Raw genomic sequence first — 20,444 nt, forward strand, 5'->3', positions numbered from 1 at the left:
CCTGAAGCATAGGTCTGCATGAGGTCATGCATTTGGGCTTCTTACCTAAGATACCTGTATTAGCACTCCAGCTCTCCACTGGGCCTGTATTCCAACCCTGGGTTCTAAACCCTGGGCTAGGGTTATTATGCTTGGGTGTCCAGAAACCTCCATGTCCCAAAAATGGGCTGGCGTCTTGCTATGAAATGAGTTACCATCTAACTCCTGTTTCTTAACCACGTTTTTCCAACTAGATCTCCTAGATTGTCCATACATACCTGAGAAGTGCACATAGTTGGAATCACCTTGGGGCAGTGACCACCCTAACATGGAGATGCTCCCCAGAGGACAATTCTCCCATCAGTGCAGTTGGTCTATGTGCCCTACCCTTGTCAGATAAAGAGTTTTGCTATCCTCATTGGCCTGTGATGTAGATGCTCCATGATGTCTTATGCTCACATTCCAACACTTCTATCCAATGAATACCAGCAGTAAGAGAATTACCTTTAGATCCACACAATTATACTTAAAAAGAAAGAAGAGGGAGAAAATGGGAGAAATACCAGAGGGAAGAGGGTGTGAAAAATCAGGTAGAAATAGCAAGGGCAATGTATGTAGAGTTGGTATGTCATGGTGATATTTCACTCAATATATTTGAGGTCTGAATGTCCTACTCTTCAATAAAAATAAATCTTGCAAATCAGAAAAAATACGAAGAAAAAAAAAGAATATGGTTAATGCTATTAAAATCCACCCCCCCATTCCAAATTTAAAGTAGTTGAGAACTAGCAAGTAAAATCACATAGACTTGGGGGTCCTTAAAGATTCAAACACAGAGTTACAGAGGAGGGGCAGTAAAAGTTGGATGACAAGGCTCAAAAAGGTAGGAGCTAGTGGTAGCCAAGACACGGAAACAAGGACTGGCATTGACTTATTTAACAACTGTTCTTAAAGAACTGTGTAAGGAGAAGAGTGAAGTATGAGAAAAATGGTAAATATAGTAAACTAATGCTTTATTTTCTTCTCAGACTGTAGAAGAGAAATACATTTTTCTATAGGCTGAGGGAATTTCTCCTAGTGGAGAAAGAGAAACTAAATGTCCAAGAAAATAATTACTAATCAAGCAAATACCCAGGGCAGGTGGGGAAAAGTAAGAAAATTCACAAGAAGGTAATAAAGTTAGAGGAATTTGAGATTGTGTTTACTTACTATCTGATTTAAAACAAACGTTTAAAATGCAAATAGCTACCAATTATAAAGACTGGTCCATGAATGGTGTTAATTTCCATTTTTCTCAAGTGCCTTCATCTACAAAAGAAGCTTCAAAAAACAAGATATAGTATACTCTCTTCTCTTTAAAATAGAAATTCTGTAGGAATAACTTTTAATTTTCCTCTCTCTCACTCTTTCAAGTTTTCTGGCAGTAAAATAGACATTTTAATAGGATTTATTTCTGAGTAGTCACTATATTTTTAAAATTCTTTTTAGTATTCCTTAGTAGTTTCACCCAATAAAATTAACTACCTCAAGCTGCCACATTTTAAACAGAGGCTGATTTTTCCATTGGTTAGCAATCATTTTCTCTTTGCTATTTTATCATTAGAAACTCCCTTGACAGTTTCAAGTTGTTAAAATCCTGGGTTTTTTTCTTCATTCCTTTGCTTCATAAATCACTACATCAACTATTCATGTAGGCAGAAAAATAGTGCCAGAAAATAGGTCACCATGCATTGAGCCACAATTTTAACTACCTAGATTAAAAAAAAAAAAATCAATCCTACAACTTAACAAATTAACGTAAAAATACTAATTTTTACCTTGTTTTTAGTCAGCTATCAAACTTTACGTCACTTCTGCATCCTACCGCCCCTAAAACTGGGTTTTGCATACTGATGACCAATACAAATCGTGCTTGAAATTGAACATTAAGGCATGCTAGCCATGCTCACAATGGACTTGTGTATTTCTATAGTTCCTTTCACTTCAGGATCTCAAACATACTTTCCTTTTGAAAATCTCCTTCACGTTGGCAAGTCAGTAAACCTAGCATCAGGAAGGGATATTGCCAGAAACCTAATTCACAGGAAGTTTGAGTGAGTTTCCCTCCCAATGTGGTATCAATTTGTTTAATATCTGAGAATAGCTTTTAGGATATAAGACACATGTCTGAATTCAAAAATCAATTTCGAGTCACTATGTCCGCAGAATAAAAACAACAACAAAGTATTCATTATGCAACTAAAGAACAGAAATGGAGAATTCTGTTACCAAGAGAAGGAGAACATTAATTTTTAGTGATAATTTCAAATATCCTTAAGGACTGTCTAGATTTGCTGGTGTCAAATGGTGGAAAAAACAACACATCTACAAATGGCTAATTACCTTATGTCTGGTCATATTCTGTAATACTTTATTAGCATTACTATGTTTGAGAAAGTACTGAAACTGCACTTGCTAAATTTTTAGGGAACCATACCCAATTGAATTACTATCTATAAATCACCAATATAGATGGTTCTCCCTGATGATTTTTGTCAATCTCTGAGAAATGAAGTTTTAAACATTTGTCAATCTCTGAGAAATAAAGTTTTAAACATTAGATAATGCTTTAGTTATTTATATAGCTTGTGAACCAGTATACATTCTTAATAAAATATTACTTGATTAATATACTTAGCCAATATATAATTGAGTAGTCTGGTATTATATAAGCATAGAATTGACATAATACACTTATTTTAACTAATAAAAGTTACCTAGTGTAATAGTGAAAATACAGTGAATTACTTAGTTAATATGTCATGTTCTGTAAGAAACTTACATTTCGGTATCAACCTCCCAAAGCCATATTTGCACAGCGTATCACTACAGTTAACAAAATACTACATGGCAATGAGAAAGAATGAAATATGGCCTTTTGTAGCAATGTGGATGCAACTGGAGAGTGTGATGCTAAGTGAAATAAGTCATACAGAGAAAGACAGATACCGTATGTTTTCACTCTTATGTGGATCCTGAGAAACTTAACAGAAGACCATGGGGGAGGGGAAGAAAAAAGAAAAAAAAAAGAGAGGTTACAGAGGGAGGAAGCCAAAACATAAGAGACTCTTAAAAATTGAGAACAAACTGAGGGTTAATGGGGGGTGGGAGGGAGGCGAGGGTGGGTGATAGGTACTGAGGAGGCCATCTGTTGGGATGAGCACTGGGTGTTGTATGGAAACCAATTTGACAATAAATTTCATATTTAAAAATAAATAAACTAAAAAATAAAATAAAATAAATAACACACACACACATACACACAAACCAACATTTCAAATGTTTAAGTATTTCCAACATATTTTGCTAATAGATTTTCCCCATACAGGCTTAAGTTTTATTTTATGAGTCCAAAGCCTTTTGTATAGTGAACCTCATTTTTAGTTAAAGCTCCTTTCAGTGAGAAGGTTCTGGATACAAAGAAAATGGGAAGGTGGAGTCCTCACGCTTGGGCAGAAGGTGGCAGCAGCTGAAGGGTCTGACTGTCCTTCCAGGGACTTTTCCGCATTCAGTGCTTCTACTCCTATTACTAGGTCCTGGCAGGGTTTACTGTTTACTTTTTGAAGTTAACATAGGATTATAAAAATATAGTTTTGTCAAAATCTGACTAATCCACCTACTAATTTTAAAAACTATCATTTCATAAGATAATTTTGTATTGGAGATTTTTTGCAAATTTCTATTCCGTTTAACTTGACTAGGCATTTTTTGGTCTAATGCACACTTTTAACATTAATGTAGCATTAGAATGTTTTAATATCGAGTACATCACCCGCTCATTTTCATCTCCTTAAAATATGGGCTTATTCATTCTTAGTCCAGAAAAAAAACTTCATCATTACTCTGTCAAGTTGCAAAAGAACTCTTAGAATTTTTATTGGGATTGTCTGAACATTGTAAAAATTAAGAATCAATAGTTTTCCCACCCAGGCTTGTGATATCATTGTGATATCATACCCAGAAGTAGAACTTGCCACTCAGCTTTTTTTGTTTTGTTTCTAGTCTTCCACATCTGTATCAAGATGATTTCCAACATTTATAAGGAAATAAGGAATAAAATAAAGCCAACAAACTATTTTTCATTTCTATCAACAAGATCATTTTTTTAAAAATAGGATCTGTTTTTCCATTACTCTATGTTTTTGCACTTTGCAAATCTGTGGACGTATATTTTAAAACTGATAACCTTACTGAACTCTGTTAGCTCCAATGGATTTTCAGTTGTCTCCTCAAACTTTGTGAATTACATATTAACCCCCAATCCCTGTGGTAAATACTTAATAAATAAACATTAAAAAATATTATTTAAGACATTAAAACATTATTTATAACTAATAAATAATGTTTATTAAGAGAGAGCGAGTGTGAGCACGAGTGGGGAGGGGCAGAGAAAGGGAGACACAGAATCTGAAGCAGTCACCAGGCTCCAAGCTGTCAGCACAGAGCCCAAAGCCAGGCCCAAACCCAGAAACCATGAGATCATGACCTGAGCCAAAGCTGGACACTTAACCAACTGAGCCACCCAGTTGCCCCTAAATTTCCAAATATCTTTAAATAAATATAACCTGTCACTTGCATGAAATCAGTTGAATGTGATATGTGAGTTATTAACTTCCTCTCCCAACACTTAACCAACTGAGCCACCCAGGTGATCCTGTGGCACTTTAAATTTATTATATTTAATCTTGAGCAAAAAAAAAAAGAAGAAAAGAAAAAAACATAGGAAACAGTATATGGTCTAAGCTATCTCTATATATTTTGACTGACTGAAAAACCTAAAAGAGGAGACACCCCTATGAAAACAGCTAGGTCAAGTATCATAATTATTCCTCCATTAGATCTTCCAGCTTTAGGTCTCTAGCAATCACTGCTTTGTTCCCGATTCTCTTCTCTAGCCAGTCATCTCCTGCCAAAAATTCATGTCAACAGATCCAAAAGCAAGCTCATCATCTTTCTCCACAGCTGTTAAGTAACCTATTTTTCTCTTATGAATTTCGTTACTACTGTGTTTTATCCCTTGAAAGGTATTTAATATATTCTACTTCTCCCATCTCCTTACAGGGAAATAGAATCCTTGAAAGCAGATACCAATTATTTTAAATCTTGGTAGTTCTCACAACACACTTAGACTCTCACACTGAACACAGAATGAGCTCAGATGAATTCCAGCATCCCATAGGTGGGTCCATATCCTGATCTAGGAGAAGTGAGGGCTCTCATCCTGGGGTACTGATTACATGAATGCCTCCCATTCACTTTGATGCCATCTTCCTACTGCTTCACTCATTGGGACACACCCCCAGAAACAGCAGGTGCAGAATGTGGGTCATTCATGGGTCCTGCAGAGGCATTACCCAGAGGGGTCTATTCAAGGAAGATGGCGATCCCATGTGGGATCAGTGGGCAACAACGTTTGTCAATGACTTAAAATGAACACATTGAGGGTAGTTCTTCACCCAGGCACAACATAGAGGCAATCTATACCTACACTGCTTATGACATTTGTCCCCTTAAAAATAAAGATCATCATCCAAGTGATGAATGGTCCCTAAATAACCAGTGGGATAAAAAAAAGTTAATGATTTACAGGGCTTCTGCTTGCCTAACATCAGGTCCTCTTCAACATTGTTGTTAGATCCTTTGAATACAAGAAAACTAGGCTCTGCCACTATGTTGGATTCCCATCAACAGAAATACGATATAATTTACATTTTATCCTAAGCTTCCACGAGGGGTAAATTCATGTATGCTACTGTGGCCCTTCATCCCCAAATCATTTTTTTCAATACAAACGTATACCCCTCTGTGTGCACCACTGGGACACTTACATCAAACTCATTCAGGACTGCAGCCAGCTCACCGATGCCTGTGTGGCCTTTGGCTTCATCGGTGGGCGAGGTAGCTTGAGCAGCATTGGAGATGCCAGCAATGGCTTCCTGGACTTGTTTAAACACATAATCTCGGTTGGCTCTGGTGGCAGCAACATGTGGGTGGCGGAGAAGCGCTTGGGAGGCTGTGTACAGCATTGTGGCATTCTTCTTTAGAGCCCCTCGGGCGGCTGCCATCTCATTCCGACAGTGAGGGTCCTTCAGCTCCTGTGTGTGCAAAACATGAAACCTGTCACATCCATGGAGTTTGCCATGGAAACGTTTGTTATTGAACTCTGAGTCAGACGCACCGAACTCCACTGAATTTTGTAAACCATCTACCTTCCCTTGTCCTCTCTCTAGCTGCCAGGACTTTGTGTATGGTGTTCTTTCCATATGAAATACTGGAGTACCCCTCTTCTACCCAACCCTTTCACTCAACATGGCCCATCTTCCTGGAACCTATTCCATCCAGCTCTCTAGGCGATGTCTCCTTCTATCTGCTCCCACAAGCCCCTATCCCCTCCTATCATCAATACTTATTATACTGTACTGGAGTTACATATTTAAGCATGTGTCCCTCCTGTGTTGTATCTCTTGAGAGCAGGAAACCCGATCTTGTTTAGTGGCCCTTTACTTATTAGCAAATGTTTGGCCTATAAAAGGCACTCAAATATTGCTGGGGAAAATGTAAAAACCAAGATACAGACAAGTAGCCTGCATGGATAGGAGTTAGTTAAGCAGCAGAGGAAAACCCAGACTTCAGTCTTATGATATTGCTTGCCCCTATAGTCAATGACAATTACAAACATGGGAAATCAAACTCTTCTGATTTTTGCTTAGTGCATATCTGCCACTTCATTTTCAGGTTCGGACTAGGGTTCATTTCATTTTATTTTTTTAAAGCTATCTTTAATGGCAGCTCGATCACTGAGTTTAGGGAATAAAAATAGATCAAAGGTGATGTGTCTTCCTTGTTTGGGCTGTCAAAATACTACTACCTGGGAATCTCTTGATCTTCAGCTTTAAGAGCATTGTTAAGAAAATGTTCACATCATTTACAGAAATGTTAAAGGCAGCGCTGCTCTCTGAGGCCATGTACGATTGCCAGCTGAGGATCTCAGAGAAATTTTTCCAGTTTCAAAACATCATTGAAGGTTACTTGAATCACTGGGGTTCAGTTTTTATTTGTTTATTCAGTATGTGTTATATGAATGACCTGGCAACAATTGTATCTTTTCTTTTGTGTGTCAAAAGAACTCTGAGACAAGCACAATGGATTGGTTATCTAGGATTGTCAAGGCAGATTGACAAGTAATAATTAACTGAACCATCTATCCTCTTTTGCTTATGCACTAAAGAATTTAGCCCGCCAACATGAATTCTAGTTTGAGGGCATTTCTTTTTGGTCCTAAACATGAACACCAATAGGTAACCACCACACGTGTGTACTTTCTATGCCAGATAATTATCTAGGCATTCAAAGTAAAAGGTTTCTCCTGACTAGTCATGAAGAGCCTTTTAACCTCCAGAACTCTGGTCCAGAAATTGCATATTATATTACTGGGTACCTACACTTAAAAAAGGAAGAGATGGAAGGGGGATTCTCTCTATAAAAACACTTGAGGAAACATTCCTTACTTACATTTAAAAAACCCTGAAAACAATCTAAATGTTAAATTATGAAGAATTGGGGGCGCCTGGGTGGCTCAGTCAGTTGAGCGGGGGACTTTGGCTCAGGTCATGATCTCGTGCTCCCTGAGTTTGAGCCCCACGTCGGGCTCTGTGCTGACAGCTCAGAGCCTGGAGCCTGTTTTGGATTCTGTGTCTCCCTCTCTCTGATCCTCCCCCGTTCATGCTCTGTCTCTTGCTGTGTTGATTATTATCAAGCTTTGTAATACGGCTTAAAGTCTGGGATTGTGAAGCCTCCAGCTTTGGTTTTCTTTCTTTCTTTTTTTTTGTTTGTAAAATTGTCCCCCAGTCAAAATCTTTGTTGATTCTTTTTTAAAGTGTCTTTCAAAGGACTTAATTTTAATAAAGTCCAATTTATTATTCTTTTATGGACATTTATTTTGGTGTCATATCTTTAAAAATGTTTTTATAACCTAGAGTTAAAACATTTGTCATGGCTTTTATTTATTTTGTTTGGAGGTTTTATCGTTGTAGTTTTTCTTAATATGAGATTTATTGTCACATTGGTTTCCTTTTTCAACACTTCTTTGGCTATTTGGATTCTTTTGTGTTTCCATGCACATTTTATGATAGCTTGCTCTAGCTCTGTGAAGAATGCTGGTGTTATTTTGATGGGATTGCATTTAATGTGAGGATGGCTTTGGGTAGTATCTACATTTTAACAATATTTGTTCTTCCAACCCATGGACATGGAATAATTTTTCCATTTCCATTATTTCATGGAATAATTCTTCCATTTCCTTCATAAGCTTTCTATAGTTTTCAGTGTACGGGTATTTTACCTTTTTGGCTAGGTTTATTCCTAGGCATCTTATGGTTTTTGGTGAAATTGTAAATGGGATTGATTTTTTGATATCTCCTTCTGCTGCTTCATTATTGGTGTAAAGAAATGGAGCTAGTTTCTGTACCTCGACTTTATATCCTGCAACATTGGTGAATTCACATATCAGTTCTTGCAGGTTTTTCGTAGAGTCTTTTGGATTTTCCTATAGAGTATCATGTCATCTGTGAAGAGTGAATGTTTGACTTCTTCCTTGCCAGTTTGCATGCCTTTTATTTCTTAATTTTGTCTGATTGCTGAGGCTAGGGATCCCAGTACTATGGTGAACAACAGTGGTGAGAGTGGACAGCCCTGTCATGTTCCTGACCTTAGGGGGAAAACTCTCAGCTTTCCCCCATCAAGGATGATATTAGCTGAGGTCTTTCATATATGGCCTCTGTGATGTGGATGTAAGTTCCTTCTATCCCTACTTTCTTGAGGGTTTTTATCAAGAAAGTATGCTGTATTTTGTCAAGTGCTTTTTTACTGCATCTATTGGCGCAATCATATGGTTCTTAGCCTTTCTTTTATTCATGTGGTGTATCACATTAATTGGTTTGTGGATATTGAACCAAACCTGCAGCCCAGGAATAAATATTACTTGATTATGGTGAATAATTCTTTCAATGTATTGTTGAATTCAATTTGCTGGTATCTTGTTGAGAATTTTTGCATACATGTTCATCAGGGATTTTGGTCTATAATTCTCTATTTTAGAGGGGTCTTTGTCTGGTTTTGGAATCAAGGTAATGCTGGCTTCATAGAATGAGTTTGTAAGTTAACTTCCATTTCTATTTTTTTTAACGGTTTCAAGATAATTGGTATTAATTCTTCTTTAAAATTTTGGTATAATTCCCCTGGGAAGTCGTCTGGTCCTGAACTCTTGTTTGTTGGGAGATTTTTGAAAACTGATTCAGTTTCTTTACTGCTTACGGTCTCTTCAAATATTCTATTTCTTCTTGTTTCGGTTTTCAGTAGTTCATAGGTTTCTATGAATTTATCAATATCCTCCAGATAGCCCAATTGGTTGGCATTTAATTGATCATAATATTCTCTTGAAATTGTTTGTATTTCTTTGGTGTTAGTAGTGATCTCTCCTCTTTCATTCCTGATTTTATCTGAGTCTTCTCTCTTTTCTTTTTGAGAAGTCTGGCTAGGGATTATCAATTTTGTTCATTATTTCAAAAAATCGTATCTTAGATTTATTGATCTATTCTGTTTCTTCATTCTATGTCATTATTTCTGCTCTAATCTATTTTTCTTCTGCTTCTGGCTTTATTTGCTGCTTCTTTTCCAGAAACCTAATCGAATATTGTGTACCTATCTTGCTTCTTGAGATAAAGGCCTGAGTTGCAATGTATTTTCCTCTGGAGGACTGCCTTTGCTGCATCTAAGGGGTTTGGACTGTCATTTTCATTTTCATTTGCTACCATGGATTTTTTAAAAATTTTCCTTTAATTTCCTGGCTGACCCATTCATTCTTTAATAGGATTTTCTTTAAACTCGATGTATTTGAGGGATTTCCAATTTTTTTCTTGGGGTTGATTTCAAGTTTTATAGTGTTGTGATCTGAAAATATGCATGATATGATCTCAGTTTTTTTGTTCCAGTTGAGGGCTGATTTGTGATGCAAGATGGGATCTATTCTGTATAATTCCATGTGCACTCAAAAAGAATGTGTATTCTGTTGCTTTAGGATGAAGTGGTCTGAATATATCTGTCAAGTCCCTCTGTCCCAATGTCCCTCTGTCCCTCTGTCCCTTATTCAGATTCACTGTTTTTTTATTGATTATCTCTTAGATGATCTGTCCATTGTTGCAAATGGAGTATTAAAGTCTCCTATAATTATGGTATTATCATCAACAAGTTTGCTTGTTTTTGATTAATTGATCTATATATTTTGGTTCATATATATGTTGGGGGCATAAATACCTACAATTGTTATCTCTTCTTGATGGATAGACCCCTTAATTATGATATAATGCCCTTATTCATCTCTTGTTACAGTGTGTTTTAATATCTAGTTTGATATAAGTATGGCTACTCTGGCTTTTTTTAGTAGCAGTTAAGCTTAAAAGTTTATTACACTTTATAAAATGCTGATGAATGTTCACATGAATAAAAGACCTCATGGTGTCAAATAAGGAAATTACAACTCTGGCTTTCTTTTGATGTCCATTAGCATTACAGATTATTCTCCATCCCCTCATTCTAAATCTGCAAGTGTCCTCTGGTCTAAATAGAGTCTCAGGTGGGTAGCATATAGATGGATCTTGTCTTTTACCCATTCTCATATCCTGTGTCTTTTGACTGGGGCAGTTAGTCCATTTACATTCAGATATGTATTGGAAGACATGAATTACTGTGTAAGCTGTAGATTTCATTTGTGTGGTATTGTTTCTGGTCCTTTGTATGTTTGCTGCTTTCCACTCGTCGAGTTCCCCCTTAGAATTTCTTGCAGGGCTGGTGTAGTGATCACTATCTCCTTTAGCTTTTGTTTGTCTGGGAGGGTCTTTATCTATTCTTCTATTCTGAATAACAGGCTTATTGGGTAAAGAATTCTTGGCTGCATATTTTCCCTATTCATTACATTGAATATTTCCTGCCACTGCCTTCTGGCCTGCCAAGTTTCAGTGGGCAGGTCTGCTACTAACCTTATGTGTCTATCCTTGCAGGTTAAGGACTGTTTGTCCCTAGCTGCTTTCAGAATTTTCTCTTTGTCCTTGTATTTTGCTAGTTTCACTATGATATATCTTGGTGTTAAGTTGTTTTTGTTGATTGTACAGGGAGTTCTCTGTGCCTCTTGGACTTTGATGCCTGTTTCCTTCCCTACATTAAGGAAGTTCTCAGGTATAATTTTTTCAAATAAACCTTCTAAGTCTTCCCTCATTATTTGGCTATTTCCTTTTCCTATTTTGTTTTCAGCTCTATTATTTTCCATCATTTTAACTTCTATTGCACCTACTCTATCCTCTACTTCTTCAGTCTTCACTGTCACTGTATCTAGTTTAGTTTCCATCTCACTTATAGTATTTTTGAAATCATCCTAACTAGTTCTTAGGTCTTTGATCTCTGCAGCAAGGATTTCTCTGGTGTCTTCTATGCTTTTCTTCAAGCCAAGCTAGTAATCTTTTGACTGTTTTTCTAAATTATGGCTCACATATATTGCTTTTATCCGCTTTGAGTAAATCCTTGGCTGTGATTTCTGCTTGACATATGGCAGGGGCAGAAAGGAAGAATGCCTTTGTCCTTGTTACTTTGGCTACGTTTCTGTGTTTTAAGTGTTTTGAAAGCTTATCTTTCCTGCACCTGAGAATACTACTATATTTAAAAGGGGTCATACACTTCTAGGGCCTGGCACTTCAGGAAGTGTTTCTGGTGTATGCTGTGTGCATTCTGTTGCATTTAGCGGTTCTTACCCTTTTATGAGTCCTCTGTAGAGTTCCTCCTTGTTTGCAGAGGTGGAGTGTTTGCACCTTTAACTAGGTCTGCTTTGATTTGTTTGTTGAGTAACCTTAGGGGGAAAAAGGAGGGGGGAAGGCTGATCCCATAAAAAGGGAAAAGGAACAGAAAAAGAACAAACAAAACAAACAAACAAAAAACAGAAAAAATTAAGAGGCTGGTTCCAAGGAAAAAGAAAGTAAAAACGAGAAAAAGGCAGAAGGGAAAAGAAGGAAAAGGAAAAGAATAAAAAAACAGATTTTAAAAAGATAAAAGGAAATGCCAGAAAATAAGCCAGAAACTATGCGCCTAATTCCAAATCAAGAGGAAGAAGAAGGAGGAGGAGTAGGAGAAGGAGAAGAAGGAGAAGGGAAGAAGAAGAAGTAAGAGAGAAAAAGAAAGAAAGAAAGAAAGAAGAAAAAGAGTTGTTTGTTCATGCCTGGCTGTTGGTGGCTGTGCAGGTCCGGAGGAGAGGCCAGCTGTTTTGGGTCAGTGTCAGTCTTGCCCAAGTAAATAAGCAGTTGCAGGCATGGAGGGGCAGGGTTTGGTGTAAGCAGATCTTGCCTCACTGTGTTGGTGTGTGAGGGGGATAATGGGGAATATTGCCACCCCATTCTCTAGTCCTTTGACTTGGGATCTCATCCCCCACTGAATATTCAATGTGGTAGCCCTCACTGAATACAAGGGAAGTCAGCTTGCCCTGCACTGAAACTGTCTTCTGTATTTTTTCTTTGTTGTGCAGCTGATTCAAAACCCAAAGTCTTGAAACCAGCATTGCTTGGATCCACTCCCCTCCTCCAGAGTAAAGACTCTCCACCTTGCTGATAAAAGCCTTTGGCTGGCAACTGCAGGGTCTTTTGTCCATGGGAGGCAGTAAACCCTCTTCCAAAAGTATTCCAGGAAAGGGACTGTTCTCTCCCAGGGCACCTCAAGATTTCTACACCACAATATGCACTCTGGGACCAGCTGTCTCCTCTCCAGGAACATAAACCACGCCTCCACTCTGAAGAAAGTCAAGTACTTCCAAAACCTCAGTTTGGGCTACAGAAACTGTTTGCAAAAAAAGAACTGGGACACACAGTACTCTCACTCCCCAGTCTTTGGTCCAGAGAGGTTTTTCTCTTGTGCTAACTCAATGCTGCACTTTCTCATCTACTCTCTTTCTCTCCCTTTTGTCTCTCCACAGAAAGGATCCCTCCCCTCTGCATCTCTGCTGTTTTCTCTCCCCCAATTCACATCCACACACCTTGAATTAGCCAAACTGTGTCCTTCTAACTGTGGAGATCCTTCTGCCACTCCACAGATCTATTTCCTGGCTGTTCCAAGTTATCTGACGTTAATACAGCTGTGTTTGAGGATTGAGAACACCCAGAGTCCCGTTACTTCTCCACCATTAACTCTTCCCATTTTTTCTATTTAAATTTTGTTTCACCACTTGAAGAAAGCCCTCCCACCTGGGTTGAAATTTAGGAAGCTGCTATTTGGTATTGTCATTATTATGTTTACTTTTTAAGGGCAGACAGAACTCACTTTACATCAAATATTTCTGAAGAATTAAGGCTAAAATCTTGCATTAAATACCCAGTTGGAATTCTGTCTACTTACCTCATGAGCAAAGTATGGTCACTTAACAAGAAGCAGAAGTGAGTCTTCAAACATGAAACCATGCTTGTAGCCCCGCCCCTGCCAGGCTGGGTGGAGGATACCCCAGTCCACACTCCATCTGTACATCCACCCGGAGAGTGAAAGAAATGAGGCTCCCACTGGCTTTGTTTCAGAAGGCATCTTGACTAGGCTCCAGACCCACGGGGTCATGCAGATTCTGGACACACAGCTCTCTGGGAAAAGCCCTGGTTCACAGCATTCACCAATGCCCATGGTATAATCTTCCCTGCTGTGGCCCCCATGGGGACACTGAGCACAGATTTGATTCAGTCTGACCTCAGTCAACTTGGCATGTCTCCCACCAAGAATATGGCCAGGTAGGGAGACGATAGCCAGGACTCCCAATAGTACTTGTTTCCAAACACACATGCAGGCCTCCGGGGTGAGGTTTGCCAATACAAGATTTAAAATATCGCATTAAACTATTATTCAGCTTGATGACTAAGTCTTTGGTGCTCCATTAGATATTGTGCCTGAGGTAGGTAGACTTCACTTGTCCCACCCTTCTCCCACTCCAGCAGCTGCAGGCCTCCCACCTGCAGGCATCACTACAAACATCAGGGCTGGGCCAGCTGTGAGGGGACCAGGAACTCTGGGGCCACATATCCCCCAAGCTCCTCTCAAGCAGAGGTCTGTGCACCCACTGAGTATGGCCACATGGCCACTTCCTCCTGATGACTGCTCCTCCCATAATATATGAGGGGGCAGGAGAATGGACCCTCACCCCAGGCCCTGCCCCTGCTGGACCTGGCTTCCAGAGTGGGAAGATGCCCCTCACCTTTCCCCCAACCATGAGCAAGAGGTATGAACTCACTATACAGCACATCTGCACATGGGAGAAGGCAGTGGGGATGGGAAGGAGAGGGAGGGCAGCCAGTGGTGGCATGGGCTAAAGAAAAGGGCAAGAACTTTTGGGTGGGAGGACCACACCACAGACCCCACCCTGTACCACCATCTATGGAACTGCTGGCCTATTGTTAACCCCTGTGCACCAACCCCATCCCTCATTTCTGCTCAGGGAAAGGGTTAGAGCTAGTTGGGCAGAGAGCATTGCACATATTTCACCCCTCAACAAACATTGTCTTCTTTCCTCTCTCTTCTGCATGCATGGAGGAGGCAGTATCTTACTCCCAAGGATATCTCTGAGATACATTGTATCTCTGGGGTACAACCCTCGGCCATTTCCTCTTTCTCGTATAGAGTGTTCCAATGACTGTATTTGCGTGTATTGAAAGTCATTAACCAGTCTTGAACCAGGGTAGTTTTAAGCCATTAACTATAGGTGTTTATACAAAGAAACTTGTTATTTCATTTTTTTTTAATATTAGAGATTTTACTGAGTGCATGGCTGTTTCAGGCAAAGCACCTGTACAGTCCCTAGTGATTATTCAGAGGATTGAAGCACACTTCTTATTGGATGAATCTAAGAAGCTAACTCAAATTGCCTCAGCCACAATGGTGTTTGTGGCAATTAAGTGCATAGCCATTTGATAATAAAGAAACATTAAACAAAATACCCAAATAGATGCAAATTAAACACCAAATTAAAGATGTATTAAGCACATTGTAGTTAGGCAGTTAAATATAAGTCCCTTCCGTAGCATTCATAAAAACAAGTTTAAGAACACTTGTACTTATATGTAATGAAAAGGAATTTGAAATCCTCATTTAGAACACAGCTATTTCAGGTAGTTCAGTACATGGGCCTTCCCTAGTTCTTATACAGATGGATGAAGGCAAACTTCTTACTGGATATTTATGAGAAGCTAATTCACAAATGCTTTAAGAAAAGCATTTTTGGGGTGGCTGGGTGGCTCAGTCGTCTGAGCGACCAACTTCGGCTCAGGTCATGATCTCACAGTTTGTGAGTTCGAGCCCCGTGTCGGGCTCTGTGCTGACAGCTCAGAGCCTGGAGCCTGCTTCTGATTCCGTGTCTCCCTCTCTCTCTGCCCCTCCCCTGCTCATGTTCTGTCTCTGTCTCAGAAATAAACAGTAAAACAAAATTTTAAAAAAAGAAGACAAAGAAAAGCAATTTTTCTGGGAACAAAGAACATGGACATTCCCTCGTGCAAATTCGAGGGTTTCAACAAAATTTCCTACTATATATACACTTAATGCTGTGTGAAGAATGCATTATCACACTGTACTTTTAGGCACCTAAAGCTAGGCCATTTCCTAATACTTCTACACATGGGTTTAAGAATACTTTTGACTACATATCCCCAAGAAGCTTTCAAAACCCTTTAGGAACAAAGGGTAGTTATCAGCAGTAAAGCTTAAGTGTTTACACAGAGAAGTTGTGGGGAAAGTGTTACTATATGTTTATGAGGGACAAGAATATCACTTGAACCACATCTTCTTTATCCATTCATCAGTTGGGCATTTAGGCTCTTTCCATAACTTGGCTATTGTTGAAAGTGCTGCTAAAAACAATGGAATACTACTTGGCAATGAGAAAAAATGAAATATTGCCATTTGCAGCAGTATGGATGGAACTGGAGGGTATTATTCTACGTGAAATAAGTCAGTCAGAGAAAGACAGATACCATATGTTTTCTTTCATATGTGGATCTTGAGAAACTTAACAGAAGACCATGGGGGAGGGGAAGGGGAAGGAGAAAAAAGTTACAGAGAGGGAGGGAGGCAAACCATAAGAGACTTTTAAATACAGAGAACAGGGTTGATGGGGGGCGGGAGAGAGGGGCAAAATGGATGATGGGCATTGGGGAGGGCACTTGTTGGGATGAGCACTGGGTGTTGTATGGAAGTCAGTTTGACAATACATTATATTTTTTAAAAAAGAGTGTCACTTGAAGCACAGTGATTCTTTAGGCACTTCAGCACAGGACCTTTCTCTATGGCTAATATAGAATTTTTTTAAAATTTTTTATTTAAATTCTAGTTAGTTAACATACAGTGTAATATGAATTTCAGGGGTATAATTCAATAATTCCACCTTTCCATACAATACCCAGTACACATTACAAAGTGCACTCTTTATATCTATTTGTATCTATATCTATATCTGTTCCATTTTAGCTATTGTTCATCATGCAGCTAAAAACATCGTATCTCTTCAAGTTGTTATTTTTGTAAACTTTGGGTAAATATCTAGAAGTGCAATTGCTGGATAATAGGATAGTTCTTTTTAAAGGGCGATTTTCAAAGTAATTAGTTTATTTGAGAAAGAAGTGGGGAGGGGCAGAGAGAGAGAGGAAGAGAGACTCTCAGGCAAGATCCACAATGTCAGTGCAGCGCCCAAAGAGGGCTCAATCCCATGACCCTGAGATCCTGACTTGAGTGGATAGCAAGAGTCAGATGCATAACTGATTGAGACACCCAGGTGCACTAGGGTAGTCCTATTTTTAACAGTTTATGAAACTTCTTACTGTGTTCCAGAGTCATTGTACCAGTTTGCATTCCCACCAACAGTGTCAGAGGGTTTCCCTTTCTCCACATCCTTGTCAACACCTGTTGTTTCTTGTGTTGTTAATTTTAGTCCTTCTAACAGAAGTGAGGTGGTATCTCATTGCAGTTTGGATATGTATTTCCCTGATGAGGAGTGATGTTGATCAAATTTTCACGTATTTCACAGGGGAAATACTCACCTTGTGTGTTCCCCTGTGTGCTCCTTTCTCTGTCACCCTTTTCCCCAATGCAGGCTACATCTCCTCTGCAGCACCCTTTATCTGTTTCTCCCCCAAACCACCTCTCTGCACTTCCTACCTTCGTTGATGTGGCTTCTTCTCTCCATGTAGTTGCGGACTTTGTTCCGTCAGTCTTCAGGTTGATTTCTTGAGTATTAGAATGATGTGCTAGCTATCAAGCTATCTCATATCAAGGGATGAGATACACTTCTGCCATATTAGCTCTCCCAACACACACTAATAAAGAATGTTTCAACAACCTTCCTATGAGATGAATGTGAAAGACACTTGAAAAGTGTAGTTTCAGACATTTAATCACAAGGTGTGTGCGGTGTCTTGGTATGAGTCAGGAGGTACATGTGTGGTATGTTTGGTATATGTTTGGAATGGTTGTAGTTGAGAACATTTGTCTGTTCTGCATTTATGGTATGTGTTGTGTATATGTGGTTTGTGTCTGTGTATGGCATTTGTATGGCATGTGTGGTGTGTGTATGGGGTGTTAGTGGTTTACAGGTGCTGTAAGTGTCTTTTTGTGTTCTGTAAGTGTGGTGTATATGTTGTGATTGTGGTATTCGTGTCCACGTGTAATGTAGATTTCTGCATGGCACATGTGTTGTGTCATTGGTGCATGTATGGTTTTGTGGTGTGGCATATGTGTAGTTTGTGTAAAATAACTGTGGTGTGTGTGGTGCATATATGGTATGTATGTGTTATGTATGTGGAGTGTGTTTGTGTGTTACATGTTTGGGATTGTGTGTGTGTTATATGTATATTATGTACAGTAAATTGTGGAAGATATTTGTGTGGTGTGTGTGTGGTTTATGTATGATGTGGTGTTGTGTGATAATCTTGTGTTATGTGATGTATGTGTTTGTACAAAGTGTGCGCTTTGTTCAGAATAGGTGTGGTTTAGGGATGTGTATTGTGTCATGTTTATATCTATATATGCAGTCTGTGTGGTATATGTGTAGTATATGTGCAAAGGAAGTGGCATGTGTCTTCTGTATATGTGGTGTAACCTTGGGGAGGGTACTGTATATGAAGTGTGTTTCTGTGGTGTGTGTGTGGTGGTTTCTCTGATAATTGGAAAATAGCTCGAAAGGGGCCCACCTACTAAAGCAGATAAAAGAACACTTTGGGTCCCATGACCTGCACAGAATTATGCAACGAGGAAAAGAGAAGATGGCCATGACATTTCAGGGTCAGAAGAGAGTTGCAGAAGGTGATTCAGTGAGAAAATTTAAGCCTGGAACACACAATTATCTGTCATATCTGAACACACAAATGCTAAGGGTATGCCACACCCTAACAGTACCTGACACTCATCTCTCCAGGGAGATCCCTTAAATGGTGTCATTTCAGGCCCCAGCAGCTCCAAAGACCTAACCATAACCCTACCCCAGGCTTTTTCCTCAGGGGTCCCACCCCTTATGTCTGAAGGAAGAACACATTTGGGGCCAAGACCAGCGCAGGTTAATCCCGAGGGAACAAATAATGGCCATGACATTTCCAAGGAGGGATGGAGTTGCACCAAGGGGAAAGTGAGGCCTGGCCCACACCCTACCACACGTCTTCAACTCAACCCTCTGGGGAGATCACTGCACGGCTGCAGTCTTAGCACCTGGCACTTCCCAGGACCTAACCCTAACCGTAGGCAGGCCTTTGGCCCTAAGGGGGCCTACCATAGAGGTCTGAGAAAAGAATGGATTTGGGGCCAATGGCCAATATGGACTCTTTCAGGGTAGAAGCCAGAATGTCACCATAACATCTCCATGGCTGGGATGGAGTTGCAGGAAGGGATTGTAGGACCTAACCTAACCCTGGCCCACCCAATCTTCTGGCTTCTGAATCCAACTCTAAGCCTGATCCACACCCGACCATGCACCCTCAACTCAGCCCTCCACTGAGATCACTGTACTGTGGGTGGTTCTGTCCTTGACCTTCCTAGTTGCCAAAACTAACCCTAGCCATGGCTCTGGCTCGAACATGATCCACGTCCTAGGTCTGAGTTTAAAAAAAAAAGACTAAGGATCAATGCAAGGCATCAAACTGTTGAGCAAGAAACTCAGGAGTTCACCATAATATTTCCAGGGCCTGAATGGAAGATAAGAAGGAGACCTAGTGTCAAATCTAAACCTGGGATACAAAATCGGGGGTCCACTGCAACCAAACCCTATGCCTGTCTTGCATCCTAAAAGTCGCCCTCAACTCACCCTTCCAGGGAGGTCATCGGAATGATGTTCATTCAGCCCCTGAAATATCCTGGAACCTAACCCTAACCCGTAGCCAAGGCTCGTTCCCTATGGGGGGCCAATTCTTAGGTCCGAGAACAGAACGGATTTGCAGCCCATAACTGATGTAGGATTCTTCACCATGGAACTTGGATAGTGGCCATGCTATTTCTAAAGCAGGAATGGAGCTGCACAAAGAAGATCCTGAGACCAAACCTAAGCTTGGCTCCCCCCTATAGGCCGGCCCTTGAATCCAAAGACTAAGCCTGACCCACATCCAAAACTGCGCCCTCAACTCTACCTTCCGGTAGCCCATTTGCTGCCTGGGTTCAGACCTGTCACATCCTAGGACCTAACAGGGACCCAGGACCTAACCATGATATTTTCAGGGCCTGCATGGAGCCTCAGAATGGGATCTGAAGCCAAAATCTAAACTGGGAGCACACAATCAGGCATCCACTGCACCAAAACCTTATATCTGTTCTGCACCCTAACAGGCATCCTCAACACAGCCCTCCAGGGATGTCAATGTACTGGTGTTGGTTTAGCCGCTGACATCTCCTGGGACATAACCCTCACCCTAGCCAAGGCCCTTTCCCTGTGGAGGCCCAATTCCTACGTCTGAGAACAGAACAGATTTGGAGCCCCTATCTGGGTAGGATTATTCAGCATGGAACTTGGAAAGTCACTATGCCATTTCCAAAGCAGGGATACAGATGAACTAGGGCGATTCTGAAGCCAAACCCAACCTTGGCCAACATCATGGTCAGCTCTAAACCCATACACTAAGCCTGAACTTCACGCTAAATTGAAGCTGTCCAAGGAGACCACTGTGCTGCTAGAGTTCCAAACTTGTCACCTCCTGAGACCTAACCGTAACCCTACCTTGGGCCCTGGCCCTAAGAGGGGCCCACAGTTGAGATCTGGGGAAAAATGGACTTAGGACAAAAGACAGACTGTGTTGGCTACTTCATTCTCAACACTCTCCAAATCTCATGTGTGATGAAGAACTCTGTCAGTGTGTGTCTCCATTTCCACCAATGAGACATTTTTTAAAAAAATG

General features: G+C 40.1%; 1 protein-coding gene across 1 annotated transcript; it reads right to left on the minus strand.

Annotated features, from left to right (window-relative positions):
- Positions 1 to 4,841: 4,841 nt before the first annotated feature.
- On the minus strand, positions 4,842 to 6,414 carry LOC122236201 (catenin alpha-2-like). Its single transcript, XM_042977092.1, has 4 exons — positions 6,197 to 6,414; positions 5,847 to 6,113; positions 5,316 to 5,382; positions 4,842 to 4,924 (listed from the first exon to the last, which is right to left on the minus strand). Exons 1-4 carry the CDS (start codon positions 6,221 to 6,223, stop codon positions 4,842 to 4,844), a joined length of 444 nt encoding a protein of 147 aa, XP_042833026.1. The 5' UTR covers positions 6,224 to 6,414.
- Between the last annotated feature and the right edge of the window lie 14,030 nt (positions 6,415 to 20,444).

The sequence above is a fragment of the Panthera tigris genome, assembly GCF_018350195.1.
Source record: "Panthera tigris isolate Pti1 chromosome A3 unlocalized genomic scaffold, P.tigris_Pti1_mat1.1 chrA3_random_Un_scaffold_92, whole genome shotgun sequence".
NCBI lineage: Eukaryota > Metazoa > Chordata > Mammalia > Carnivora > Felidae > Panthera > Panthera tigris.